The following is a 27,815-nucleotide window of genomic DNA, read 5'->3' as shown; positions in this document are numbered from 1 at the left end:
GCACCAGTCCTCTACCATTCTTTCGTGGCTTGTTTTGAATCTTTTAATTACTGTAATGCCCATTTAAAAGCAGTCATTTATTCTGCCAATGCAGTGAGTTAGCTGAGTGACAACTCATTCATGAATTATGCAGCCTAAAGTCTAGCAAGCAACGTGTAGCTGTTCTTCTAGGAGTCGGAAATAGCGTGGTGTGTACTTCAGGCAAAACTGTTGTTTACTCATGTGTCTCGTTGGGTGGGCAGGTTTTCTGTCTTGTTTCTTACAGAGAGGAAGCAGAAATGGCATGTTGGGCTACTTTGGAAAGGCTGGAGAATCATTTTAAGCAGTTGAATTGGTCAGAGTCTCTTAAGCAGTTGATGTTAATCAGTAGCTCTCTAGACTGTGATGAGCAGTAACGTTAAGGTTTTATGTCGGTGGTTACACTCTTTTAAAAGATTGAATAACATTAGCTATGTGGCCACATTGATTTTTAATGGCCTGTTTTTTGAAACATAAAAAGAGATTTTGTTTTAATCTGCTAAAAGCTCTTTTTAAATTTTGGTTTGTTCTTTCTGATAACATTTAAAACCTTTGAGAATTGACCTTGCAGGGCTGCTTTAGACATTTTTATAGCAGTATTAGTGCCTCTTACCTAAAATGACTTTGAGGAGCTCAGCATCTTAGTTCCGTGCCTCTGCAGTGTAACGACCCACGCAGAACCCTTTTATAGGCAGCCACTGTAAGACCAGTTGTCTCTGATCTCTAAGCCCTTTTCCTCCCTCCTAGTAAAACTTGCCTCAAAAGGCGATGTGTATTGGCATATTCTAAAGTCTGAGAGAATTTCTTCAGGTGATACTGCCCATTCCTCCAAGCACCTGAAAGTCAGGAATATCCATTCTTTGCTTGAAGCAAAATTATCTTTATAATTGTACTAATTGACTTCCTCAACGAGGAATAAACATATCTCATCAGTTCTGTGTAAGCATTTTGTCTCCAGTATGGGACTTTACTGAGCATGTGGGAAGCATTTGTTGCCTGCGCTTTGATTGTCTCTTGACTACCTCTTAATTATATTGGCAGCATATTGTCAAGTGGAAGGCAAACGCTGTGAAGCAGAGGGACAAGGTCTGGGACAGCTAAAACGAGCTGCATCTCTTGAATCCATAGAAAAATGCAAGAGCCTTGTAGTTTATTTTTCTATCTAATTGGAGAGGTTGTTTTTAGCTGAGAACAGCTGCCAGTTAGGCTAATGGGATAGATTTCGCTCGGTAATTCTGATGGGAGGATTTGTTTGACTTGCAACAGGGTGATTTAAGAACTTACTAGAGCAGGTAACTGAAATGCACTGTATTGATTATCACCTCTGGCCTTATGTCTGCAGGCGTTCCTAGGAGAAGAAAAACGGCTTAGCCTATTGAGGTTAACACATGATGGCCACAAGTCATTAAAGAACAAATGTGTCTGGAGAGTAAATCAGTTTCTTTTGTTTAAGAAACCCATGAGGTGGTGGTTTAACTTGCTAGCCTCTCAGAGTGCATAAATTCATGTGTTAAAATGAAAAGAGCATGGGATATCTATGGTTAGAGTGGGGATAATGGTTTCTTGGGTAAAAAGTACCCATTTCACATTTTTAGAGGTGTTTCAGGAACTTTGGAGACCAAATCCATTCATTTTAGTTTGGTCCTCTTTTAGTTTGACTGTGAGCATTTTGAAGCAGAGCAGTACCACGTTGCATTTGCACTCAGTCTACCACAACAGCTTCCCTGGCCACTGTACGTAGTTTATGTGCTGTTAGTATTATAGATCACAATACTTTAGCTATTATGTAGTACTGCGGATAAGTGTAAAACCAGAACTGTTCAAACATTTCCTATTCTTCTGGCTTAGTGTACATCCCTCCATCCTTAGGGTGAGTCACATGGAGGAACTTTTTGTAAAGAAGGTTGCCGTGCAAAACCAGCCCAGAGTTAGATTGCTGGAGACTGAGTTCCTTTTCTCAGTGATATGTACAAAGACAGTGCCTGCGTCGAGGATGCTGAAAAGGAGAGTTAGAGCAGCGGTGTAGGTATATCCCCATGGTACGGGTTGGAGGGCTTGTCAGCAGGACTACATCTTCCCGACCTGTTCTGATGTGCCTTGAATACAGAGCAAGCTAGGCCTTGGACATACAGGGAGGTGTGTGCTGAAGGATTATGGCTTGGAGCTAATCTAGGATTGAGATCATTTTTCTAATTTAAAAAAAGTCATCAATTTTTGCATGAGAACAGATATATAATAACACTTAATTCACTCATGCTTCTCCGTGCATTACAGAGAGGAGCAGTTTCTGTGAACTTCAGCTAGAGGTATTGTTACCTTGCTCACATTGGTGGGGCAGCATGCCATGATGCTGCACTAGACCTCCTCAGTGCCTCTGAATAGTTTTCATGCATCATAACTGCCTTTAGAAAGGGAATATTAAGCATTGCTAAGCCACTACGACAGCATTGCTTTGTCATTTTCTTGTATGATACTACTTATGGATAACTAGTAATGACTTTTTCCTCTTTCACTGTTTTGTCTAGGCAAGCATGGGACCTTGCGGTTGATATTTGCCTTTCCCAATTACCTACAATTATAGAGGAAGGAACTGCATTTAGGGTAAGTTACATAATATATTGAAATGTTGTGTCCCAGCATAACCCGTTCAGCACTTCACTTTTGCTTTTTTTAATTTGAATTGTTGCAATTTAGTGGTTTATATTTTTGGAAAACTGTAGATCTAGATTCACCTCACTTAGAAGAATAGATTTAAACTAAACTTTACACTCTTCACTGTTGTATATGTCTGACTTAACCCACGCTGAATTCAAGCACCTGTTTCTGTTGGTGCATTTGTATGAAATATATATAGTTTGTGTGTGCCATGATGCCTTTTCGATGTAAAATACCATAAAAAAGACATCTACTAAATGATAGTTTTCTGGTTTTAAAAGTTGGTGAGGAAGAAATTCCTACCAGTAGAAATAGTGTTTGAGACCTGACTTTCAAAATTTCAGAGCACTCAATCACAACTAACAGTATTGCTACACACACACACACACAAAATGCCAGCATGATTTTTGTAATGAAAGACTTCAGCTTCACACAATGCAAAAATTAGGTCTTAGTGAAGGTATTTTCAAGTAAACATAAAATAGAGGAGATTGAGCATATGTCTAAAGCCTTTTCTTACTCATAGTGCCACTAATATGAGTCACTGTATTTTTTTTTTCCATTTTATTTGGTAGCAGAGAGCAGAAAGGTAAAGTTTTTAATATTGCATTTGGCTTAAGTTCCTCTAGTCAGTATAGATTTTTCTTGATATTCCTTTGATATTTTATGGATGGAAACCTTTAAATAACAGTTACTGTAGAACCTCAGATGCCTATTCCACCATGACGTTCTCACAGATTCTAGGTTGTGAATTCCATTAAAGTCACTTAGAAAAATCCATATCCGGATATGGGATATTCATATCCAATTATAGCCAGCGTCCTATCTTCCAGTTTGGATTTGCTGCTGAAAGTGTACCCAAAGAGATTCCGTAAATGGCTGACCATCTCCATGTTAACAGGAGCAAAGTTTCGGAGTTTTCTGGAATGCTTTTGTGGTCGAATTGGTTCAGAACTGAAAAAAACCTGCCATAGCTGGATTTTTATTTTTTTATTTTATTTTTAAAAAAGGTGTTTTTAAATTGAATTACTATTCCCATTGAAACAACCACCAAAAAGAAAACCAGACGTCTGCTTTGTGTCTTTCTTCACAACCAGCACTTGTATTTTATTTGTTACCAAACTTTAGAAGATTTTCTGGCTGTGATTGCCAGTGGTCTCTGAAGACCGGAGTACAGGAGGAGAACTGTTAACTTCTGCAGTGGTGGGGGGTTGATAAAGATGCCCTTTAATATTCTCACCCCTTTTTTCACCCACCGCATGTGCTATATTTTAATGTATACGTAAATACAACTTTTCCTCTCCTAGCCTGTTGATTTTTATCTCAGGCCTCCGACAGTGTCAGGGAGTACTTTTCTGTTGGTCTTGGACATCATCTGGACGCTGACTGTTAAGCGAGTTGAAATCAGCAAATGTGTATTTCAGGGGTGAGAGGAGGCGAGTAGTAGGGAACAGAGGAGGGATCAGCAAATAGTTATTCTCAACTAGCAACTGACACAAGATGGGGTTGTAATGGTTTATGAAGAGGTTTCTGGTCCTGAAAAATGTAATTTCTCATGTATTTTGACCAGACCTTGAGGTACGTGGGGCTCTCGGTCTGCAGTCACAGCTGGAGGAGCTGGATGCTGCATGTTCCCAAGCTGGCGCTAGAAGTAAAGGCAGGAGCAAGTCCTCATCTGTGCTCGGCCTTACACTTCTATTTAAAATCCTGCCTGGTTAATACCGTGTAGCTCTGTGCCGGTTCTATAGAGAACAGTTATTAGCCTGTTGAATGTCTCTCTCTCAGACACCTACCGAACTAGCACGAAACTTGGCTGTTAGGTTGGGAGGGAGTGGAAGGGGCTTAGCTCTGTACTGTGACAAATGGTGGGGGCAGACAGACATCGCACGTCTCTGATCTATTCCTTGTGTTCTAATCAAAATTTCGCCCTCAAACCTCTTGATTTATTCCAGCGGGAGGTGGTGTATATCAGAGGAGGCTAGCTGCTGCCGGCCGGCAGTAATGCGGCGAGGAATGGTTGTTTAATGCCAGGCAGGGGAAGGGGCTTTGTGTTCCTGAGGTTGGTCGGCCTGCTCCCTACCCGGGCTGACAGAAGCGGCCGTGTCTGGGCCCGAAATGCCCGGGGAGTCACAGATCACCCGCGGCCCTTCTCTGGCCCCACGGGCCTCTCCGGGCTGAGCGTCCAGGCTGGCCCCAAATAAAGCAATTGGTAATCTCTTTAGGGCTGTTTTGCTTCAGCAGCACAATATAAACCACGTGCTCCCGGCTTCTGCTTATTCTCCAGGTGTTCTTTGCCAGTCAGGCCTGGACAATGCGATAACCCGAGGGAGCAGAGCCTGGGGGCTAACGATGGCGGGGTGTGGTGGGCTTCTTGTGGGTTCGGGTGGGTGTAGGCCCCCTCCTCCCGTCTCTTCCTGCCCTCGATTTTTGTTTTCCCCAGCATTTCTAACTGGATGTTAGTACCTTCTAACACCTATTTTGTACTATGGGCTGTGCGAGCTACTTGGCAAAAGGAAAGGGGATGCTGCCTGGCTGACGTGCCCAAAGACACGAGAGCGCGCCGTGGAGCAGAGCTTTGGGAGTGGGTGTTGTGTCATTGACCACTCACCGCCGGTGTTCAGGGAACAGAGGTGTTCTGTGCAACTGGGCAGCCTCCTGGGGCTTGAATAAAACGTGCTGCAGAATGTCAGATCCAAGCAAACTTCCTATTTCATCAGCCAGTGATCGTCTTGTTCGGATTAACGGGTCCGAAGCTCTGAGTGATCGTGGAAACTTGGTTACAGATATTCTAAATATTTTAGGTTTTTTCCGTAGTACCTTTCGTACTATGTCTAAGCACCAAAGCACAGCTGCTAGGTATTAGCTGATGTTGGGAGTTCATCCCACTTCTGATACGTTTTTCTGCTGCCCTGCTAAAGGTATTAAATACTGCAGCTCTCTGCAGGTTACTTCTCTGTTCATTTACCCAGGATATCTCTGTTAGTGGGTTACCTCCAGGTAAACGTGTGGGTTCAATATTGTAAGTAAACTTACAGGTTTTTTGTTTGTCTTTAAAAATTAATTTTAATGTGCTACGGGGGTCAGAAGTGATGGATAGCTAAATAAAAGGTTTGAATTAAAAAAAAATAGAGAGACATCTACCTTGCAACCCAAACCAGCACATCTGAATGGCCACCTGTTTGTAGGACAGGTTTATGGCAGCCAAGGAGGAGTGAGATGTGGATGGATTCATTTTTCATTGCTGTTGGACTGCATTCATTGTGGTCTGGGCAGAGGCAGCACTGTGTGCTAAAGAAGTGAAAGTACCTCTGCAGAGCTGATAAATTGACTGCTCTGTTTGCATCTCATGTGGAAAGGGTTACCCAGATTTCCCCGAGAGCTTTTGTGATACCTTTTCCTGTTTCTCTAGTCTTTCCTTCTCCTTTTTCAAACACGTATATTGGAAAATGCAAGTATATTTAAGGGAAATTGTATCTGATCAGCCCTTGGAAAATTTCTTCATTAAAAAACAGACGAAACAAAAATTAAACAGAATAGTTTTTGGAGACAATAAACCGTGTGAGTCGGTAGGTTCCAAAACTAGCTGCTTCACTTGTTTTAAAGCCAAACCTGCATCCATATTCTTGCTTCAACAGCACAGTCCCTTCTTTGCGGAGCAGCTGACGGCATTCCAGGTGTGGCTGACGATGGGCGTGGAGAACCGCAACCCTCCGGAGCAGCTCCCCATCGTCCTGCAGGTGAGTGCCAGGAGCTCGGCCGCCGTCCCCTCTGCGCGCGCGGCTCTCCCTGCCCGCTGAGTGCTGTGCTGCCAACCAGATGGCGTTTGGGTACAGAAATTACGTGGGCTTCTTCAGGAATAATTAGAGCTGATTGCGTGTTTGCTAGACCTGTGCGGATGAAGATAAAGTGCTTTTCTTCCCCCGTACCTTCGCTCTCTGTTGAGCATGACTTCCTGGTATCGTCCATTTGCAGCTTCAGCAGTGTCAGGCTGTGCTGCCTCCTATTTTGCTGTGAAATAGCAAGACTTTTTCACAGAGTAGCACATATGTTTTCTCCTGTAGTTTCTCCTCATGTACGCTAGCTCTGTCATGCAGAGACTTTATCTTCTGTATGTTTTCTCAAAGTGGGTATTGCTGCAGTGTAAATGGTTTGGAAATGGCTTCTTTTTCTGTGCTGCTGGTACAGCCTGGTAAGTGTTCCCTTTAATGCGATGGTGAAATTTTGCTGCAAGAACAGAAACAAGTCTCTGAAGACCGTGCCTGGAAGGAACGTAGAGTTCTGGTAGACATTTGCTCAGACTACACAAAGTTCATTTGTAGAAAGAAGAAGTAAATCTAGCAGAAACATAACACCTCATTTCAAATCATGTTTTATAGCAAGGAAAATATGACAGTTGTTTGTCTGCTCTTGCCCTCTCCTCCTCAGATGTTTGTATTGACGGAAATATAAACCCTCATTAAGGTAGCTGTGGTCTCTTTTCTATCAGGCAGCAAAATTTAAATTCTTCCTTTTTAAAGGTACATGGTTCCAGTCATCTCTACAAGGATGTGTGATTTCTTTCACTAAATGTGAGAAGACTCACCTTCCCTCTGTTAGCTACCAACTTGTTTTGTGACTGACAGCACCATCAATCTTTGTGAGACCAAATCTTAATTTCCCTAAGCCTCCCAAGTCTCGAGAGATCAGTTGGATAAATAAATGTAAGGTTTGTCTCTGTCACTGCAATGGGAGAAGGCAGGCTTCTACTCTAGCACCAACTTTGCTGCTTTCCAGAGAATTATTTGGCACCAGAGGGCTCTGCAGGTAGCTTAACCTTGCAGTGGAATTGAGAGGTCACCTGGCGAAGGAATCTGCCTTCCTTCCTGGAGCAAAAATGAGCTAGGACAAGGTAATTATTCTTACAGTTAAGGCATACGTAGTTGTTGAGTGGGATAAGTTGGCTTGTTAACAGTTCGGAGATGCTTCGAATCAGAGAGCGACAGCTTAAGAGAGGAGAGGAACTGTGTTTCAGACCCCCCTTCGAGTGTCTTTTTGCTTTGAGCCCCTGAGAGAGCTTAAACTGCACTGCTGCAGCCTGACAAAGGTTGCTTCTGTTTTCCCATTTTAGATGTGCCCCTGGGGGAAGATAGTACTTGAGTGCCAGGGGCACGGTGCCAGCCATGCAAAGCTTGGCTTTGTCAAGGACACGGAAACGGTCCTTTGTAAATGGCCTTCTGTTGGCTTCAAGAAGTTCCAGATTCCACTTCTTGAAGTTCCAAATTCCATTTCAAATCTTGCTGTGTATGGGGCAGGTCGGACACAGGTGGCCTCCTGGTGCGGGGAGGAGAGAAGTTACGGAAGACAGCAGTCAGCATATGAAAGTGCTCGATGCTTGCGGAGGTGCCTCCTGCCATAGGATTTTTGTATCTTCACCTGGAAATCCTTTTCAGTTACATGCATTTTTTTTCCCAGCTACAATAGAATTTATGACTTTACTTTCTTTCTTTCTCTTTTTTTTTTCCTGAAGGTCAGATAATAACACCATTGTCAAATCGGTATGCCTCCCATGTCTGCGTAAGCACCCTACATCTAATATGTTCTTTGCTGTCGTTTCAGCTCTGCCCCAGCTTCCACCATGCCCTGGTTTCTATTACTGCTTTAATCTTAAACAGCTGGCCCTGTTATTCCTGTGCTGGGCATCTTTAAAGCACACTGTTAATCGTGCCAAGTTCTGTAGTAAGTTTGTGGAATAGGCTGGTGCCAACTAGGGCAGGATGACCAAAATGCTTTCTCTTATGACCTATCCTGGGATCTGAGCTCGCATATTCAGAGGTGAAACAATTAGAGCAATTAACACACCCTCCTGTATAACCATCTTCTTCATCTGGACTTTCTCTGCACAGCTTTAGCATCTAGTGTCAGTTGTCCATGATATGAGATGTAAGCCAAGTAATTTAGTTATTTTTCAATATTAAACATGAAAAACAATTTAATTTGAATATGCAATGTGGAGAAAACATTGAGAAGGGGATGGAATTGGGGAGCTAAATCAGCGAGCTGCTTTCCCTAAGACCCATGCTGAGGGATGTTACTCATTTTAAACTGAGGATTAAATGTTGCATTCCAATATCTTACATCTGTTAAGGAGATTAAGAACTGAAAGTCTGTCTGTTAATATTTCACACCAGGGTAGGTATAAGCCAGTAAACTACCACCTCATTATCGTTGTCAGACTCCGTTTTAATGAGATTTTTATTAACGACTAATGTGACCTTTTGCTTCCCCCTTAAGTCTCTTATATTGATTTGCCAAGGAAAGCAAAGCCTCTTTTTCTTCTTCTGAGCCGTTTTGAGTACTGGCAGGCTGGTGCTTTTGCTCACCTTTGAGTCTTTCCTGCAAATGCAATCCTGTTTCTGCTTTACCGAGAAAAGGCAGTAAGCTGAGAGTATTTCAAATCTGTAGTGGCTGCTTCCACCTAGCAGGGCTGTGCTGCATAGGTACCATTGCACTTCAGAGAAATATTAACAGGGAGAGCAACTGGAGCAACGACTGGGAGCCGGAGGGTGCCTGTATTCTGTGGAAAACGTTTGCAAGTGTCTGCTGAAACTTCATGGAGGGGAGCATTGCTGGGGGGGAGCAACTCACTGGTGACGCTATTCAGTGGGGTGAAAGCTTTCAGCAGCCAGGGTTTATCCTGCTGCTTTTTCCATTCAAATCATCATTTTTGTCAAAGTTACGTGATGATCCTGAGACCCTCTTATGTTCGCAAAGAGGTTTGTTCTTTCTAGTAATAACTGTTGTCCCTTTCCTCTACAGGTTCTTCTGAGCCAGGTACATCGGCTCCGAGCTCTCGATTTGCTGGGAAGATTTTTGGACCTGGGGCCCTGGGCAGTTAGCTTGGTGCGTTTGTGTTGTGTAATGTCTTGTAAAAGTCAATTAGGCTCTCAGTGTAGGTGATAAATATAAATGGTGATTTATGGAAGGAAGATGTGGAGGATAGTCCACGGATTTGACAAATGACTGTGTTTTCTGTATTCTTCACTCATATGAAATGGAGCGAGCATCCCTAAAAGAAAAGTGGTTTATATTAATCAAGGAGGCCAAATAGCTTTTCATTTGCGTTACTACAAAGAGGAGTTCCTTAGACACGGTTGAGTGTAAAATATTGGAAGCTACAAAACAGGAAGAAATATCCAGGTCAGGTAAGGAGGTTTGTCATGTAAAATAAGTAACAACAAAAAGCATGTATGTTTATCATCCTCTCCTCTCTCAGCTTACTAGCTGCATCATTTTCTTCTCTTTTTTATCTGTTTGGTCTCTGGATTGCATAAGCTTTGTATAAGCTCCTCTGAGAGAAGGCAACTGCCTTCTGCATTTTGGAAAGTGGCTAGCACAATGCAGATAATAAATAAGAATGAAACAGGAGCAGTTAAAAGTGCTCTTGTAAATGGAGCTATTTGTTGATAATGGTGATGAAGACGAACCACCAGCTGGCAGAGAAATGGCTCTATGATGGGTCTTTTTATTGGCCTTCTTTACCTTTCATTTTCGTCTTCAAGACTCCTTCCTGCACCACCTGCAGCTCTTCACAGCCAGCTTATCCCACAGTAGTAAGAGGAAAGTATGCTTTAAAGGTGGTTTTAAGCCCTCTGGATTATAAACTTCAGTGAGGATCAGAACGTAGCTGCGGGTAAGCCACAATGGCCTTTGCCGTGGCTGTTCTGCACTTTGTGCACCACATCGGCCGTGCCACTGTGTGATGCTCAGCTCCAGTGCAGGCTTTCACAGCGCGTGGCGGGGGACCCCCCAGGAGCCCAGCCTTCCTGGCCGCCTGCCTCCCGTGCAGCTGGTACGTCCCCGAGGGAAAGTGCGATCCTTCCCGTACGGGTTCTTTACGTGGCAGTCTGGGAAGGGTGTCTGCAATCACGGTGGGATTCTCGAAGATTTAGCACATTGCGTGTCCTCCTGTGAGCAAAAAGCTTGGTAAGAAGTCTGTGTAAGTGAGAGGCCTGTTTAATTTCCAGTGGGAAGACTGTAATTATCGAGCTTTTGCAATATGTTTACTTGTGAAAGCAAATGGCCCCATCAGAGAAGAACACGACATATCATGAAGCATAAAATAGCACAGGCTGTAACGAGTAGAAGCTAGTGCTAGATTAACTCTGAGTCTCACCGGAGCAAATGAGTCTGAAAATATCTGGTGACATCCAGGATTAAAATGAGCAATAGTCAAATACACAGGGATCCCCAATTTACTAGAAGTGTGTGAAATTGTTTTGTACCAGATTTCTCATCTGTGTCATTAAATGTGCTACATCGTCACAAAACGTTCAGTTCTGCCCCTGTGCAGTGCTGCTTCTGCAAAGCTGAGGAGTTTATGAGGGTTTGCTCTTCTCTCTGGCTCTGCAGGCCCTGTCTGTCGGCATCTTCCCATACGTGCTGAAGCTACTTCAAAGTTCAGCTCGTGAGCTGAGACCACTTCTTGTCTTCATCTGGGCCAAAATTCTCGCAGTGGACAGTGTGAGTACTTCCGAATACGGCTGATCTCCGTGTTTTACAGCACTGTGCCTTTTTCCCGTTTGCTTAATCCAGTTGCTTTACAATTTAGATTTTCTCTTGAGGCACTTCAAAAGGATGCTGTATTATCTGAAGACCAGTGTATTTCTCATTCGATTATCCCACTTGTATGCAAGCTAGCTTCTGAAATCTTGGGAATGTGAAATCCCCATTAAGATACTGGCAGGCTGGACGCTTGGCTGCCCACCCCTTCATACCTGCATGAGGTGCAAGCATGCTTGCTCCATCTGTGTAAGTGCTGCAACGTCACTTTAACATGTTCCAGCTCCTGCTTCTTTCCTTGGTTCTAGGGTGCTCTAGGTGAAAGCCATTAGATCTCACCGACTGCATCTTTGCTGGGGAAGGTAGCGCTTCTCTTGCTGAAGGAGCTTAAATGCCCCTTCACTCCTGTTGGTTTTTAACACTCATATGTTCTGTCACGTCTTCGCAGGTGAGAGAACATGCACACTCTCTCCCATCCCCTCACCGTCCAGATTTGTTCATTTTAAATTGTTATCAAACTTGTTTTGTTCAAGACTGTTCCTGTCAGCTGTCAAAACAGGCTCTGGCTAGTTTTCAGACCCAGATTTTTTCTAAAAATAAAGTGAAACTGATTTTTTTGGTGACTTTAACTTAGGAGTCCTCTTCCAACTCTAATGTGATACTGTCTTTGTGCACTGCTGCATTGAACATGGTTGGGGTAGAAGTATTTATCCCCCACAGAAGACAGTTTATTCCTATCACAGGTCCATGGTTCTGGTCTTCTCTACAGTATTTTGTCACCTTCAGGTTAAGGTTTAAAAATGAACCCTGTTTTTTTTAAAGGTGGTCTTAACCGGAGCTCTAGCTTTTTGTTGTTGTTAGTGGTGGTTTTTTTTAAACAAATAATTGAGCAGATAAGTAATTATAGATAAAGTTGTATAGTCATATATATGACTAGAATTTGTGGTTGCAGTTAGTTGAGCGCTTGAAAATTATTAGGAGTGCTACACACAGTTAATTGTAGGCACAATTATAAGCTGATCTACAAGCAGTTTAGACAGCTTTATAAGTTGGATCTTGCCTATTTTGCTTTTTATTTTTATTATATCTCTTCCATTTCAGTTTGGAGAATAATACTGAATTTGTTGGAATTTTTCCCTACTGCTCATATAGCATTGTCAGGTTTAGTTTTATAAATATATTTTCATTAACATCTTAAGAGGATTTTGGAAAGCAAAGAAAATGAAAACTATTCATCTTAAAGCTACTCTTGAAAATCTTATTTTGATGCATGCCTCTCCATGGCTCACACTTCAGCCCCAGGTATGTTACAGAGTAGGCTCATGTATAATTTACGTGGGTGTCACACCATCCTTCACTGTCTCTGGTGGCAGAGCCAATCTGAGAGCGCTCTCTTCCCCCCTACCCTCTCCTGCCAGCATCAGTATTGCTCCCTTGCTCTGTTTCATTGCCCTGTTCATTTGGTAGGCCACGCTTTAAAAAACAAAACAGCAAAAATGCTTCTAAGTTCTGTGTTGGGGTTTCTTCCCATTGTTTCAATTCCCTGTCTCCCCAGATGAGTGGTGTAAGTGAGACGGGAGGAGAGGGCAGCGGCAGCAGGAAAGGGGAATGGACGTCACCGAGGCAGGGGACAGGCAGCTGCTTGAATTGCTGCACCGTAAAGGGAGCAAATACATCCTAGTGTCGGAGGCTAAAGGACTGCTGTATTGATAGCTGGCAAATGAGAAGAAAGCGGTGTCCTTCCCTCCCCTGCTGACACGAGGTTTGGCCATGTACTTTTGAAACAGTTGCAAAGATTAACAAAAAATGGTATAATCCTGGGCCTGTTTTGTGTTGTGGCCAAGTTCTCTGACATTGCACAGTCTGCTGCATTTCCTCCAGCCCCCTCTTTTCCAGAAGGTAAACACACCTGCACGGAGCGGTACCTGCACCGAGCGGTACCTGCACCGAGCGGTACCTGCACCGAGCGGTACCTGCACAGAGCACAGAGCGGTACCTGCACCGAGCGGTACCTGCACAGAGCGGTACCTGCACAGAGCGGTACCTGCACAGAGCGGTACCTGCACAGAGCACAGAGCGGTACCTGCACCGAGCGGTACCTGCACCGAGCGGTACCTGCACCGAGCGGTACCTGCACAGAGCACAGAGCGGTACCTGCACCGAGCGGTACCTGCACAGAGCGGTACCTGCACAGAGCGGTACCTGCACAGAGCGGTACCTGCACAGAGCGGTACCTGCACAGAGCACAGAGCGGTACCTGCACCGAGCGGTACCTGCACCGAGCGGTACCTGCACAGAGCGGTACCTGCACAGAGCACAGAGCGGTACCTGCACCGAGCGGTACCTGCACCGAGCGGTACCTGCACAGAGCACAGAGCGGTACCTGCACAGAGCGGTACCTGCACAGAGCGGTACCTGCACAGAGCACAGAGCGGTACCTGCACCGAGCGGTACCTGCACCGAGCGGTACCTGCACAGAGCACAGAGCGGTACCTGCACCGAGCGGTACCTGCACCGAGCGGTACCTGCACAGAGCGGTACCTGCACAGAGCGGTACCTGCACAGAACGGTACCCGCACGCTGCAGAGTGAGAGGCAGGCTCCCAGGGGCGGCCGCCTCGTAAGCCTCACGAGGGGGATGAAAACCCCAGGGGCATGCTCTGGGAGTGTGAAGGAAGGCAGTCGGGAGCTGGTGCTTTCCCTCATCCTGCCAGCAGTATTGAGCTGTTAGGCAGCACGCACGCAGGGGTGAGCAGGAGGCTGCGGGGCCGCGGTTCTCACCCTGCCCCGGGCCGCGCTGCCTGGGCCAGCACAGGGTGAGCGGGTGCCACCTCCGTCACCCGGGCAGAAGCCATCGCCCAGCATCAGGGGACGTGTGCGTGTCCAGGCGGTCTGCCAGGTAATCTTCATCCCTGCCGTACCTGAGCAGCGCTGCCTCCTTCATCCACCATCCCCCGTCCGTGCACTGTGTTTGGTTTCAGGAGACCGGAGCTGGTGAAATTACTTCTGTTAGGACTGGAGCTGAGCTGATGGCTCATGCCTCTTTGCCGGGGGTATGAGTGAGAACAAGTTATGTAAGACTCATGAGTGCCCTGGAGAGCAGAACATCCTGCTGAGATAATGCTGGATCAGGAAGGTGTTCTGGCGTGAGACAGCAGCGCAGTGTGCCCCACGTCCCTTCAGACAGCACCGTCCCTACTCGTGGTATGCCGTGAGGGGTTGTACCTCAGCATTAAAAACTCACAGGACAAATTAGCCATGTTATAGCAACATCGCATCTCAGAATTGTTTATGTGGTATGTAGGTGTCCTTTATAAACACGGGGGTATTTAGATTAATCTCCTTTAATTCCATGTATAATCAGATGATTTTTCATAGGATATTCATTGAGGACTTTAGTCATCTCTGCCTGAAGCCTGCTGGAGTATTTCTAGACAGTCCACCTGCAGAGCTGCATAACAAGTGATGGTTCAAAGTTGTCTCCTGTAGGTATCTGGCAGGTATAGGTTGGTGTAGGAGTTGTATTATGTGCTGCCACGTGTTATAGATGGCTATAAAACTTGCAAATGCAGTTTAGGTCAAGATTTTGCCACATGCTACATTGATAACATTTGGTAAACAACACCATCGAAATTTGAAATACTTGCATTTAAACAGAAAAAAATCCTCCCTCTTGTAATTAAGGATTATAATCAGAAATTTAAGCAAGACAAAAAAAAATGCAAACCTGTGCATAAAACAATGCTGAAAAGAAGTAAATATTACTAATATGGGATAGCAAAGAAAAACTTCGTAACACCTGAAATAATTGTCTGAAGACAATAGAAAACAAACATTTGTCCTACTTTTTGAAGGAATAGAGTAACACAGATTTTGTAGATGTGACCTTTGGTAGCAGGATTGTGACTACTAACTCATCTCTTATGATTAACACAAATATTCAAGTTAAGTGTTCCATGAAGATGATTTGCTGCCCACGTAGGGCAGTGATCGGGATCCCCACAGCTGTGGCAGTGCTGCTGAATTCCAGGAACTTGTGAGATTTCTAGAGACAAGTTACACAGCACACATGTCGTTTCAGGGAAGAAGAAGAAATCTGTGCTCTGTGGCTTGTTTTGGTCATGTTGTGTTGTTATTCACAAGAATCGCTGCTTATTCTTTGAAGAGGTGTTACTGATGTTGGCTTTCCATATTGTTCAATAGGATCTAAACAGGGAGGATTTGAGTAAGTGCGTTGGCTTTATTAAAGCTGCTTCTCTCCCTCGAGCCTCAGGTGATGGAGCAACAGTGGCAGCACAATAATGTAGTGTAAAGACGGGCATCTTCTCTTTGCTGGTGTCTGTTTGCCTACATTGCAGCTAAGAGATTTTTTTTTTCTGAGGAGTTAAAAGCGTTCATGCTGAGAATGGAGGGTGGAGGGGGGGAAGCCTATTTTTTGTGCAGCGTTACACAAAAGTCAGGGAAGCCTCTCGTAGCTGCAGCATGGCATCAATTCATTCCCTCTGCTTATTTGGTCTGCCAAAATAGCGTCTTTACTCCCTTCAGCAGTAAAATATTCTCTTGCATCTCTGTCTTGCCATCCCCTCTCCTTTCAACAGTTAGTTCCCTCCTTCACCTCCTATGCCTGATAAAAAATACATGATTCTGTCTCTGGCATAAAGCATACAATAGAACCACTGTCACAAGGGAAATTGAATGCCAAGCCAGTTTTTACTCCCTTAAATTTTCACTTTAGTAGTATGCATTCTCTCGGTTTGACCCTGATATGTCATACATGAAGCCTGAGCTGGCATGTTAGCACAAAGAGGCACAGGAAGAAGTTCTTGGTGTACGCTGAGCTGTTGAATCAGGGCCATGTGCTTCACTGCTGATGCTGCCCTAGAAAACCTGCATTCTCCTCCCTGCAGGGCTTACCAGGCAGCGGAGTTACTCTGCAGGCTTCGACTGCGTGTAGCAGGAGATCGTGTTGTTACGTGCTGCTGTTATACCAATGCAGGACACGTCAGCACTTGACCAAATAATGCGGAGATTAGTCGTGTGTGTGCGATGAGTTGAAATCTTCTTGGCAAAACACAGCCTCACCCAGGTGGGGATTGCACAATATAGGGGATGAATAACTCCTTCGCCATCCCCTTGCAGGTTTACTGGTAAGAGCTCAGTGACGTCGGTCACTGTAAAAAAAACACGTGCTAGGTTTATTCGGTGCTGCTGTCTCCAAGAGTTGTCCTGCTTGTAAAGACGGTCCTTTAACGTTCACATAGACACCTCGCATCCTGGCTGCAGGGCTGAACTGGAAGGCTGCACCTTCCGTAACTGGGCAGGGGGTGAGGAACACGAGAAGGGTGACATGCCAGACTCACCTCGAAGCTTCCCCGGCTCCGCAGCCCTGTAGATCAGACTGGGGGAAGAGGCACCCGGGGGCTTTGGCAGCGTCCGAGTACTGGGCAGCCAGATGTGCCCACCAAGGCAAGCTGCTCGCTGGGACGTTGGTAGCTGGCCTGTAGCCGTAATGTCCTCTGAGAGGCAAGGTCAGGGCCTTTACCCCCGTACCCGGGGACCATTACAGATTTGACCAGGATTTCACACCCGTTATGCAGATATCCAACTGAACAGCTAGAAGAAAGTGAGCAGCAATTAGCAGCAAATCTGATCTGCGGTAAGCCAATTGCCAGGGCATGGGAATGGAAGTCAGGTGGAGAAGTAGACCAGAAGCTTTAGGAAGACCTTGTCCTACAGAAGTCTTATTTTGCTATATGTAAAAAAACAAACAAACAAACAAACAAACAAAAAAAACCTACTTTTAATCAGATTCCTCCTTGGTTTTGTCTTTGATGGCTCTCAGACACTGGCAGAGGTGTAATGTGGGGCAGAGATGTCAAATTTAACTGTTCCTCGGTAGGTGGTCATACTTTTGGTTACTGTTTCTGTCACTTTTGTGGCTGGCACAAGGCTCCTTGCTGTCGTTACCGCTCTTCCCTGCTGTCCCTTCTGAGGGGCGGTTTGCTTGTGGCCCTGATGGAGGGGGTGCTCTCTCCTTTGCTTCTCACATGAAAACTGGACTTGAGAAAAATGGTTAAGACATGAAATATGCATACATCATTGGAAGAAAAAATACTTTTATGTCAGTGTACTCATTGTTTTTTTTTCCCTTGTCTCTGTCTCATTTTTCAGTCATGCCAAGCTGACCTTGTGAAGGACAACGGTCACAAGTATTTCCTTTCAGTTTTGGCAGATCCTTATATGCCAGTAAGGACAAGTCATCTTTATTCAGACTCTTCTAGCATTTGCTTAGCTTGTCGGGGCTTATATGTCGCTGTTCTGATGCAGCTGGTGCTCAGGTGGGGCTGCCTCCCAGCTCCAGCTGCGGTGAGACCTGCTGCTCTGCTGCAGTCAGAGCTGAGCTGTGGAGTCAGTGACCGGGGAATTAAAAATGCTAGTGCCAAGTTGCATGATGGAGACAGCCAAACCAAACGAGGATTTGCAAACTTGTGTAAAGTTATTTAAGCCCAGATTACTCGGGGTGAAGATGGGAGCTGTGGGCTTCTGGGGGCTGGGTGCAGAGGCAGAGCAATTTCACTGTAACTTTCGTAATTCATTCTCCAGAAGTTTTTTTGTGTGGTTTCCTGTAATGAATATTTGTATGCCTCCTCCAGAACAATACACGGAGGTTGGTTGGGAGGATCATATTGGCAGCCTGAGGATACAAGTTTATCAAGTGTCTGAGGTGTATGACAGGGCTGGATGACAAGAAAATTCCAGTTCCCTCTCCTCTCTCTTGCTCTTTTAATGAGATCGTTCTGAGTGCAGTTTCTATCGCATGTTTCAGAAAGTGTGGAATATAGTTGTTCTCTGACCTGTTTTCTAGATAACAATTAGTTGTATATTGTTTTAAGGCTGAACACAGGACAATGACTGCTTTTATTCTGGCTGTAATTGTTAACAACTACAACACAGGACAGGTGAGTCCCAACAACCTTTTTCCTTTCATTGTCTCTCCTATTTGTTCTCTGCATTGTGCCTTTCCTTTGATAAAAATGTCCCGGCTTGCATTAATGCACTGCCCTGAACAGGAGAACTGAAATAGAAGATCGCTTTACATTATTTTTTGGTGGAATAAAAGAAAAATTATCCTGGAGGTGTGACAAACACATTATGGACGCAGCACCTGGAAGCGGAGGTTAAGGACACAAGTCACTGAGCAACCACCCCTCCAGGCAGAACACTGACACGCTGTCAAAGAAATAGTGCCTGGTTCCTGTCGAGTGGAAACTTGATGGCTGTGATAAAGTTCTTGGGAAGAGTGTATGGAATGAGCCATAAACCTTAGGGCTCTGACAGCTGCAAGGAGTATTTCCAAAGAGGAAAAAACAAGCTTTAAATAATACAGAAAGTATTTCTAATGCTGAACTATTTAGCTAGCTATAACAGCGTGTAGTTGACCTTCCCTTCATGCTCCTTCCAAATGGTATTTTGGAACAAAATTAGTATATGACCAAAGAATAATTATTTTCTCTTGCTTTCCTGTCTATTTCAGAAATAATCTTCTTTGTTGATGATGCGATGGGAAGATGTCAACCAAAATAAATTGCATTGATTTGTGTTTTAGGAAGCCTGCCTTCAAGGAAACCTGATTGCTATTTGCCTGGAACAGTTAAACGATCCACATCCTCTTCTGCGTCAATGGGTAGCCATTTGTTTAGGACGTATTTGGCAGAACTTTGACTCAGCCAGGTGGTGTGGTGTGAGAGACAGCGCTCATGAAAAGCTCTACAGTCTCCTCTCTGATCCAATCCCAGAGGTAAAAATCCAACTTTTTAAATAAACACCAGCCAAGTTGTCAGGATTCTGAAAGCAGGCTGCAGAAGTGCTCATAAAACCAGGGCCTTCAAGAGCTTCATGATTGTGTCTGGTTCAAAGAAAGATCTTATCTCACTGTTTCTTCACGATGGTTCAAATCATACAAGCCCTGTGAGAGAAGCAACTAAAGAAATGCAGGGGCTGTTCCTACAGCCCAAAAGTCTCAAAATCTTGGAGCTGGCGATAGGAGACACCACCTTTTTTTGCTTCTTGGCATATCAGAGGCATTTTAAAAATGTGGTCCCAAAGCTCACTGTGTGTTTCAAAAAACCCTCTAATCTTTTTTATCTGAGTATAAAAACTGTTCTCCTCCCGGTATGTGTGAAAGTACATCTTTAATTGAATGTGTTTTACCCTTGTGGCCAACTCTCCAAGAGAGAAGAGATTCTTGTGCGGAGCATGACTGTGATTGACAGAGCCTGTCAGACCCCAGTGAAATTACATTGCGTGTGGGAGAAGTAAGCCTGGAGATAAACGCCATTGCTGACTTGCAGTGATTAAAGATTGGATTCCCTTTTACATTCAGTCTTTCTGTCCTGTATCCTCTATCTCCTTTCTCTTGCCTAATCTTTCCCCCGTTTTATAAATCGTATTTATTCAGTGATCAGGTTTACCTGTCTTTACAACACATCTGCAGCTCTGTTTGGGGAGCTAGAGTGATCATTTCTGCTTTGTGAAGCACATTCTGCACTCACTGCTCATACTGTATCCACACTGTTTTCAGTCTGCCAAGGCAAGCTGTAAGTTTACCAAGCCATCTGATCCCTCTGTTCTTTGTGTGATCTGGCAAAATTTGCCCAGATTTGAGCTGCTATCTTTTCTCTTTTCCCATTTTCTGCTACATTTTTGTATGCCCTTATCTGAAGACTGTAGTTCAGCGCTGTTATTAAAGAGATCCACATGCCAACAGTAACTCCCAGTGTACCTTATTCCTATTAATTAATATTCTATGCAGTGTCACCTGGAAAAATCACCCAGGGGAAGGTCACCGAGTATTCTGGGAAATTAAATGTACTCCTTCATCTGTGAATACTTAAAACTCAGTGCTTTGATGAACCTGTTTTGGTTCTTAGTCTCTGTGGGCTTCCGTTTAGCCCTCACTATTTACCTGACACAGTAGCCTCGGTTTCCAGAGATGCCATTCGTGAGGATAAAACATCCCAGTGGTTAAGCTCCAGGCTGGAACCAAGAGAAAAATAACAATGAATGTTTGCATCTCGCAGGTTCGCTGTGCTGCAGTCTTTGCACTGGGAACGTTTGTGGGCAACTCAGCTGAGCGGACCGACCACTCCACCACCATCGATCACAACGTGGCTATGATGTTGGCCCAGCTCATCAACGACGGGAGCCCCATGGTTAGAAAGGTAGGGAGGGGGCTGGCGGTGCAGGAGTTTGGTGGATTTGTGCTGATGAGCTCCGCACCATGCTGAATCAGAGTGCATTATTGAATAGACTTTTTATTGAATCAGACTCATTTGGAAGCATCTGGTTCGTTGTGAAGGCTTCTAACTTTGCTTCCTGCTGAGAAGCGACACGCACGCCGACCACACCGGTCGGGCAGCCTGCTCCGTGCAGGATGGCCGCGTGCAGGAGCACGCTGGGATGCTGGTTCATCTGCTTGCCCTTTTTCAGTGCATCATGTACTATGATGTTTCATTTACTATGCAATGTAAGGAGTCCACTGAAAGGAATAATATAACCAGTGTGTATTAAGTCATAGAGTCCAGTAGTTGACAAGATCATTATTCAGATCAAGGTTCTGCTTTTTAACAGTGGACTTCTGATTTAGATCATTTATTCCATTAAGCAAATGTCTAACGCAGCAGTAACAATCTCAGTTTTGTGGGCATTTTTATTTCCTGGGTGTGCATTTTTGTGTGGTGGTGTGTGTTTGTTCTTTGAATTTAAAGGGAATGCAATAATGGAGATAGGAAGGAGAGGAGTTACACTGAAGTCATTTTCAGGTGAACAAAACCCTGAGAATCCTGGCTAAGCAACTATTCCGTTAATGCTCTTCTGTTGGTTACTGTTTTGATTGCAAAATCTTACATTACAGGATCTCAGGTTTTAAGTGAAATTGTAATCTGTTGCTAGAAACATGGAGTATGTGACAGTCCTGGGGGGCAAGAGAGGAGGGAAGTAAGAGTGCTGTGGAGAGAACATGAGAGCTTGTAAAAAGATCTGCTTGCTTTTAGAAACCATAAGGAAGGATGACAGAATGGTTCCAAGTAATACTTCAGGTCCTGGAGAATTATTTTCTGACACCATTGTAAAACAGTGGTACATTTGATGTTTTAGGTTGTTTTTGATTGGATGTAGTTTGGTGTCCTAATGCTTGCGTTTGCTTAACTGGAACATGAATACCCCGACAAGCTGTCACCAGCATTATGAGGATTCATTTTTGTTGTCTTTTCCAGCATTTATCAGTTTAATTAAAGAGAGAACCGCATGTCACGCTATGTGCTCTTTGAGATTCATAAATCTCTATTTTGGAGATCAGTCCCCTGAACAGAGAACAGCACTGCCAGTTCTTCACCTCTCCTGTTTGCTCTTTCCAAACGCGTAGCAAATGCTATCCATTGGAGGGCCTGAACTTCACCATCTCTACCCTCCCTACCCCAGTAATTCAAGGTTTCTAAGTTGCACTGATGAGAACGAATTGGCTTGATCCTTTGTGGGTACGCAGCATCGTCCTCACGTTAGCTGCTGATATGGCAGGTCATTGCAAGGCTGGCTGTGGGATTCAGCTTAGGGCCAAACAGCAAATAGCAATTGCTATTGGTTGTTTCTACATTTTCTTATTATTAGTCTGGATGTCCATCCAATAATATCAGTAATAATGACCATATTGTTCTGCCTTGTCCTTTCGTGTGTTATTTCTGATCTATATAACAACGAAACACCTGTTTTCTTCTGCTCTTTCCATAGGAGCTGGTGGTGGCTTTGAGTCACCTGGTGGTTCAGTATGAGAGCAACTTCTGCACCGTTGCCTTGCAGTTCATGGAAGAAGAGAAGAATTACCCTCTCCCTTCTCCAGCTGCCACAGGTTTGTGGTTTTTGTCTTTATGGGCAGGAAACTTGCAGCCCGTTAGTGCTTGAAAATGTTACTTGAGTACTTTGCCCAACACAGTGAAATTATTGCTGGTGGTGATTGGTCAAACAACACCACTGCTACAAATTTGAATGACATGGTGGGTAGCACTGTAATATATTTGTCTTGGAGAAAAGTGTCCTCAGCTAAAAGATACCTATAGCTCACTAGAAAGTTGTGGAGACTGAACACCTTGCCAAATTCAAAGAGATTCCCTTCAGATCAAAACTGAAGTATGGTTGGTACACAGGCTTACCAGACTTCTCTCAAATTATGTGTGAAATTTCAGCTTCGTGTTGACCTAATGGGGCTAATAAGAAGCCTTAGCACAGAACAACAAACCAGATGTATTCCTTGCTACTTTAAAGCACCAGATGAGAAGCAGTCAAGAACTTCATGTTTTGTGTCTATGGTCCCAAACTTTTGTTGTGTGTATGGCTTTATATAGGAAATGAAAAGCCCAAGTGAAGTTAATGCTGACTTCATATTTTCCTTATATTAACCTTGAAAATCATCAAAGATAATGGGACTGTTGCAACAGAAGCTTGGAGACGAGCATGTGTTGTCTCTGCAAGGAGTAGTTTAATCTCCACATTGTCTGAATAAATTAAACGTATTAGAAAATGAGCTTCTTCACATTAATCTTTTTTTGCTGCAGGAAATAATCATTATTTATAGTTTACATAGTGCTTTTTCTTATCCAGAAGGATCCCAAAGTACTTTATAAGTAGGATGCACTGGAAGCATTGCCTCAGTACCATAATGCAGCCACCTCCGCATTGAAATGAAATAGCTGTTCTGAAGTCATGATACTGTCTGTGTATTCAGGAATGAAAATGAAAAAGTTTGGGAAATTTTAATTATCCAGGTCATGGATGAAATACAAGTTGAAACCAGGTCTGAAATTTGGTCAGGAAAACAGGATTTTCATAACCCTTTATAATGAAAACATTTTCCAGAGTTTTAATGAGCAGAAGCAAGCAAATGCCATCTTCTAAATGGTGCCTGCTGTAGCAGCCTGTCCGAGCACAGTATCTGGGCAGTGGCCCAGCACCGACCTGGAGAGAAGAGTCATCATGGTCTCTCTGGGTAGCCTGTAGGCACTGGCAAGGCTCGGCTCACCTGGTTTAATTGGATGTAACAAAGTCACAGCCTAAACAACAGAGAAACATGGTCCTTACTGATTATGTTCAGGGAGGAGCCTGTCATACCTCGTTCTGTTTTAACATAATGGGCGATGGCTAAATTCTGTTCGTACTGGTAATACTTGAGTGATTTATTTGCTGGGAATCTGCCAACAGGCTATGATCTCTCTGGTTGCGTTTGTAATTGCTAAGTTTTGCATCCGCAGAGGGTGGGAGTTTGACACCAGTGCGAGATGGTCCATGTACACCGAGGCTGCGGTCTGTCAGCTCTTACGGAAACATCCGAGCAGTTACCACAGCCAGGAACCTGAACAAGTCCTTGCAGAACCTCAGCCTGAATGAAGAATGTAAGAGAGATTTGAAAATTCTGTCATTTTCCTATACCACTTCTTTTCTCACCCCCATGTGCTACCATGCAAGCTACCATGTGCAAACCAATATGAACTGAAACTAACATTTTGGCCCAAATTATCTAGCTGACAGCTCCAAGGGCTTAGATGAGGAGCACTCTTCTATTTCAATTTTTTTTTGACTTTTTTTGAAGTGTCTGGTGACTAAAAAGGTGTCTTCTGACATCCTGACATACGTGGATATTTAACTGAATCATTTATGACCCCTTGGTGCTTACTCTATATTTAAACATTCCGTTTTTAAAAGGGGACTTTGTGGATTTACCTACACTTTCACAGAGGGTTGTAGAATTTGCAAATGCTGTTATGCCTGGGTAAAAATTGTTCTCTCCCCAGTTCCTGTTTAAGCATCTGTCCTCTTTTCTTTTGGCAGCGGGAAGTTCTGTTGCATTTTCTCCTGGGAATCTCAGCACCAGCAGCAGTGCTAGCAGCACCTTGGGCAGCCCTGAAAATGAAGAGTATATCCTCTCGTTTGAGACTATTGACAAGATGAGACGAGTCAGCTCTTACTCTTCTCTGAATTCACTGATAGGTGAGTAAAGACTCTCTCATCCTTTGTTCAGTGTCACCTTTCTTTACATGTTTGCACTAGCTTTTGCAGAAGGTTTGGATCTTAACTCCTCCTAGACCTCCAGCAAGACATCTCGTATCAGTAGTAATGCTACTCTTGTGTCTGGGTAAGCTATATGCAGAGAAGAGTCCCTCCTGCTCAGATGGCACTGGAAGTGAGAGCTGTTGGCTTCAGCTGTGTGCCTCACCGTGACAGGCAGCAATCCTCTTAGGAATTTGAGCACAAAAATGTAGCACATACAGGAATTTTACATCCACTGCAATTTAGTTGGATAATCAAAACAAGCACTCGCCATCCCATGGATGTAGCAGCTGGGCTCTCTGGCAATAACCCCTTCCCCCGGTTATTTTTCATGTAGGTTGTATTTCTGTACAGCACAGCCATTTTATTGTGTTACTCATACAAGGAAACCTTACCTAGCTAATTACCATGCACGTTTATATGTAAATTGTTAAAATAGGACTTAATAAAGAAGAAACCCCAGACTGAATCTCAAAGCCAGAGACTAGTTATTTCACAGAAATTTGCTTCGGTGCAAAAAGTTCCATGGCTGATCCCACTGCCTCCAGGCCCTGTCCATTATTCCCTCCTGGACAGGTAGCTCTAACATCAGTAATTGCACTGAACTTTTTAACGCTACTCAACAGTCCTTTTTCTCTGGGACATCTGACTCTTTGGGTAATGTACAGACCTCTGCAGAGTGAAGTGCTGTAGCACAGAAGGAAGGGAGATTTTAGTTGCATTTATGCAGTGCACAGCTGATTTGCATGTAATGCTTGATTTGCACTTCTGTAGAACAAAGGTGGTATGTTTATATTGAAGTAATTCATTTTTTTGTTCGCTTGTTTGTTTTTAGTAACTTTTCCAATCCTGTCTGTTTGCTACAATAGCATTACTTTAAACTAGCTGGAGGCTGCCATTTTCCAAACAGTCTAAACCGTTTTGGGATGGTAACAGACAATGTACAGAAGAGGGTTAGCTTTTGGAAGAGGCTCCTTCCAGGGAGCAGAGGAGGTGGCATGTAGCAGAGAAACAAATGTTGAGGGAAATCTGTATCTTTTTAGTCTATCAGTGTGCCTTGATCGATTCATTTCCTTTTGATTATAGGTAATGAAGTTGGGTCTTCTAAAGCATGACTGGAATGTTAGGAAATTTCTCTTTGTCTTAAGCTAGAGCTTGAGTTTTTCTCATTTCCACTGGTGCAAACTGGTGTCTGCTTGATGGCTTGTGCAAGACTCACAAGAGCTTTCAGCACATTTGAAAAAGAATCTAAAGATGAGCTAGAGGTGAGCGAGGGAAACTTAGGAAAACAAAAAGCAGTTCTCCAAAGCCTCCCTCATTCCTATTCAATTGGAAGAGCTCATATCCAGCTGGAAACAGCAGAGCTTACAGAAGTGTTTAAAATTCATAACTCACAGAGAATCCCATTACTTTCAGCATTTGCTTGCTGAAAGCTGGGCTTTTTTCATTTCTACCGAAGAATCACCATCCTTCAGCCTGTTCTCCCCTGGTCCCCAAGGAAAGAGTTTTCAAAATACCATCAGCTCCAGCCACCCTCAGTAGTGCTGTGGCTGCTGTGCAGCTAGCCTGGGCTCACATTAACCCTGTTGTGGGTATTTTTTTACTTGTAAGTAGCAGCTGCAGCTGGCCTGTAGCCTTCCAGAAGTGCCCTTCTGCCTTGCAAATGAAGTCCTTTCTTCAGGTTTTAGCATGCAATGAATACTGCTGTACTACCAGCAAGAATGGGGTAACTGAGAGAGGAGTCGCCTGGGTGATAGACCTGCCTTGACTGTAGAAATGTTTTGCTCTACTCTTTGTCTTCTGGGAGAATTAATGGCGATTTGGCTCTGAGGTAATGACCGTGCCAAGTATTTGAGACAGGAAGAGCAGTAAAAGGGGTGCATTGGGCACGAGTCGAATCAAACCAAAGCAGAAATCTAGTCTGTAATAATGAAAGGAGAAATTATAAACCACAGTTTAATTCTGTGTTCTGTACACAACATTCTCTAAGTTGATTCACCGATGCTCAGGGCTTTCTTCCCCTCCTGTGATTTTAGGAAGATGGTTCTTTGAAGGGTTATTCCGGATCAGTCTCTCCAGCTTATTGATATTGTGGCGATGTACTTCTTCCCGTAAACCTGAGGAAAGCCTCTGGACTCTCTTTTCTGCCACTTTATAAACAACTTCCTAGCTAAGCAGCAAAATGCCACCTTGTATGCCCCGAGAAAATGCAGCATGTACTTTTGGTCTAGGTGTGCTGTTTTCTGGCAGACCGTTCCTTGGCCAAGCAATCCTGAGTAACCAGAAGACATTTATCTCTGGCCCACGTGTCTCTAAGCTGGCAACGGCCAGTTTTTGGGTAGTCAACAAAAACATCAGTTCGGATTGGAAAATAAGCCTTGCTTCTTTTTCCATAAAACAAGTCATTAATCTTTGCCTCCTGAAATTTAAGTTTCGTTTAGTTTTAGCATAGGAAAAGAAAAGGAATTAAGATGAGGGTTTTGCGTTCCTTGAGGCTGATTATTCATATCTAAATTGCATGATTAAAGTCTTTGTCCTATGGAGACCATCACTGGAAAGATTATATTAAGGAATGATCAAAGGAGGAGGAAAAAAGGATCTTGGAGCAATGAAACGCTGGGGAGTAGTTCTCTTTTCCGGCAGGAGAAGCTGGGGATAGAAAATGTTTGCCATGTCACAGGATCCGTTCTGGAGAGCTACCTCAGAGTAACATTTACAGCCGGAGGTTGCAGTAGTGAGGATGAGGAAGGCGAGAGATGGAGGTGGACAGCGAGCCACAGGGAATAAGAGCTCTGGGACAGGCAGAACGTCCTTCTCTATCACTGGGCACCACATTTAAATTCACAGTCATAAAGAGAAGTGATCGGTTAACCAGTGATATTTATAAACAGTAACTCGCATGCCGGCAAAACCCAGGGATCCGAGTGGTTTTTGGGAATGGAAGCTTGATGTGGAGGTTTTCCACCAGTTCACACTATTTGCCCTGCATTATGGAACCAGGGTGGTGGAACCTGGTGCAGCGGCCGGGGCAATGCTGCGTAGCTCAGAAAGGCAGAAAGCAGTTTGCCGTGGTATTGCTGAGGCACTGGGGAAACCAGGACGGGGAGAGAAATGCCAGGGTGTGGCAGCAGGCATCAGAGTAGCAGGGTTGGCTTTTTGTCCTTGGTTTTCTTTCTCCCCTGATGTGCCACTGTTTGCCCTGGCCTCACTGACATTCTTTGCAGAAAAGGTAAGGAGATGTGGCGTGGGCTTTCCTGTTTGCTGGGACAGCCCTGGTCCCGGAGAAGTTCCTGCCCTGAGGGAATGTACCTCTTCTTGATGAGCTGCTCCTGGTTTCTGTTAAATCATTAAAAAACTCACGGTTTGCCATTTGAGTTACCACCAGGGATGGCAAGGTGAGGCATTTAAAGTGTTTTTTGCCAGTGCTGTGGATGCCCAGCTCATGTCAGCTAGGGGCTTGGCAAACAAAGGCAATACGTCCCTCCCGCTCCGTGTCACTCCTGCTCTCTC

The 27,815-nt window shown here is 44.2% G+C and overlaps 1 protein-coding gene across 2 annotated transcripts in view; it reads left to right on the top strand.

The window, feature by feature from the left end:
* Positions 1 to 27,815, top strand: part of RPTOR (regulatory associated protein of MTOR complex 1) — a 146,155-nt gene that overhangs the window by 74,302 nt on the left and 44,038 nt on the right. For both annotated transcript variants that reach the window (XM_013197940.3, XM_048050273.2), the window contains exons 10-20: positions 2,544 to 2,619; positions 6,309 to 6,410; positions 9,469 to 9,552; positions 11,062 to 11,172; positions 17,382 to 17,456; positions 18,104 to 18,169; positions 18,817 to 19,008; positions 20,291 to 20,431; positions 21,996 to 22,113; positions 23,510 to 23,650; positions 24,087 to 24,245. In XM_013197940.3, coding sequence (XP_013053394.2) covers positions 2,544 to 2,619; positions 6,309 to 6,410; positions 9,469 to 9,552; positions 11,062 to 11,172; positions 17,382 to 17,456; positions 18,104 to 18,169; positions 18,817 to 19,008; positions 20,291 to 20,431; positions 21,996 to 22,113; positions 23,510 to 23,650; positions 24,087 to 24,245 — 1,265 coding nt within the window. The remainder of the gene's footprint in view (positions 1 to 2,543; positions 2,620 to 6,308; positions 6,411 to 9,468; positions 9,553 to 11,061; positions 11,173 to 17,381; positions 17,457 to 18,103; positions 18,170 to 18,816; positions 19,009 to 20,290; positions 20,432 to 21,995; positions 22,114 to 23,509; positions 23,651 to 24,086; positions 24,246 to 27,815) is intronic.

The sequence above is a fragment of the Anser cygnoides genome, chromosome 19, assembly GCF_040182565.1.
Source record: "Anser cygnoides isolate HZ-2024a breed goose chromosome 19, Taihu_goose_T2T_genome, whole genome shotgun sequence".
Lineage (NCBI taxonomy): Eukaryota > Metazoa > Chordata > Aves > Anseriformes > Anatidae > Anser > Anser cygnoides.
Note: the sequence above shows the minus strand (reverse complement) of the source record. Positions and strands in the feature narration are given on the sequence as shown.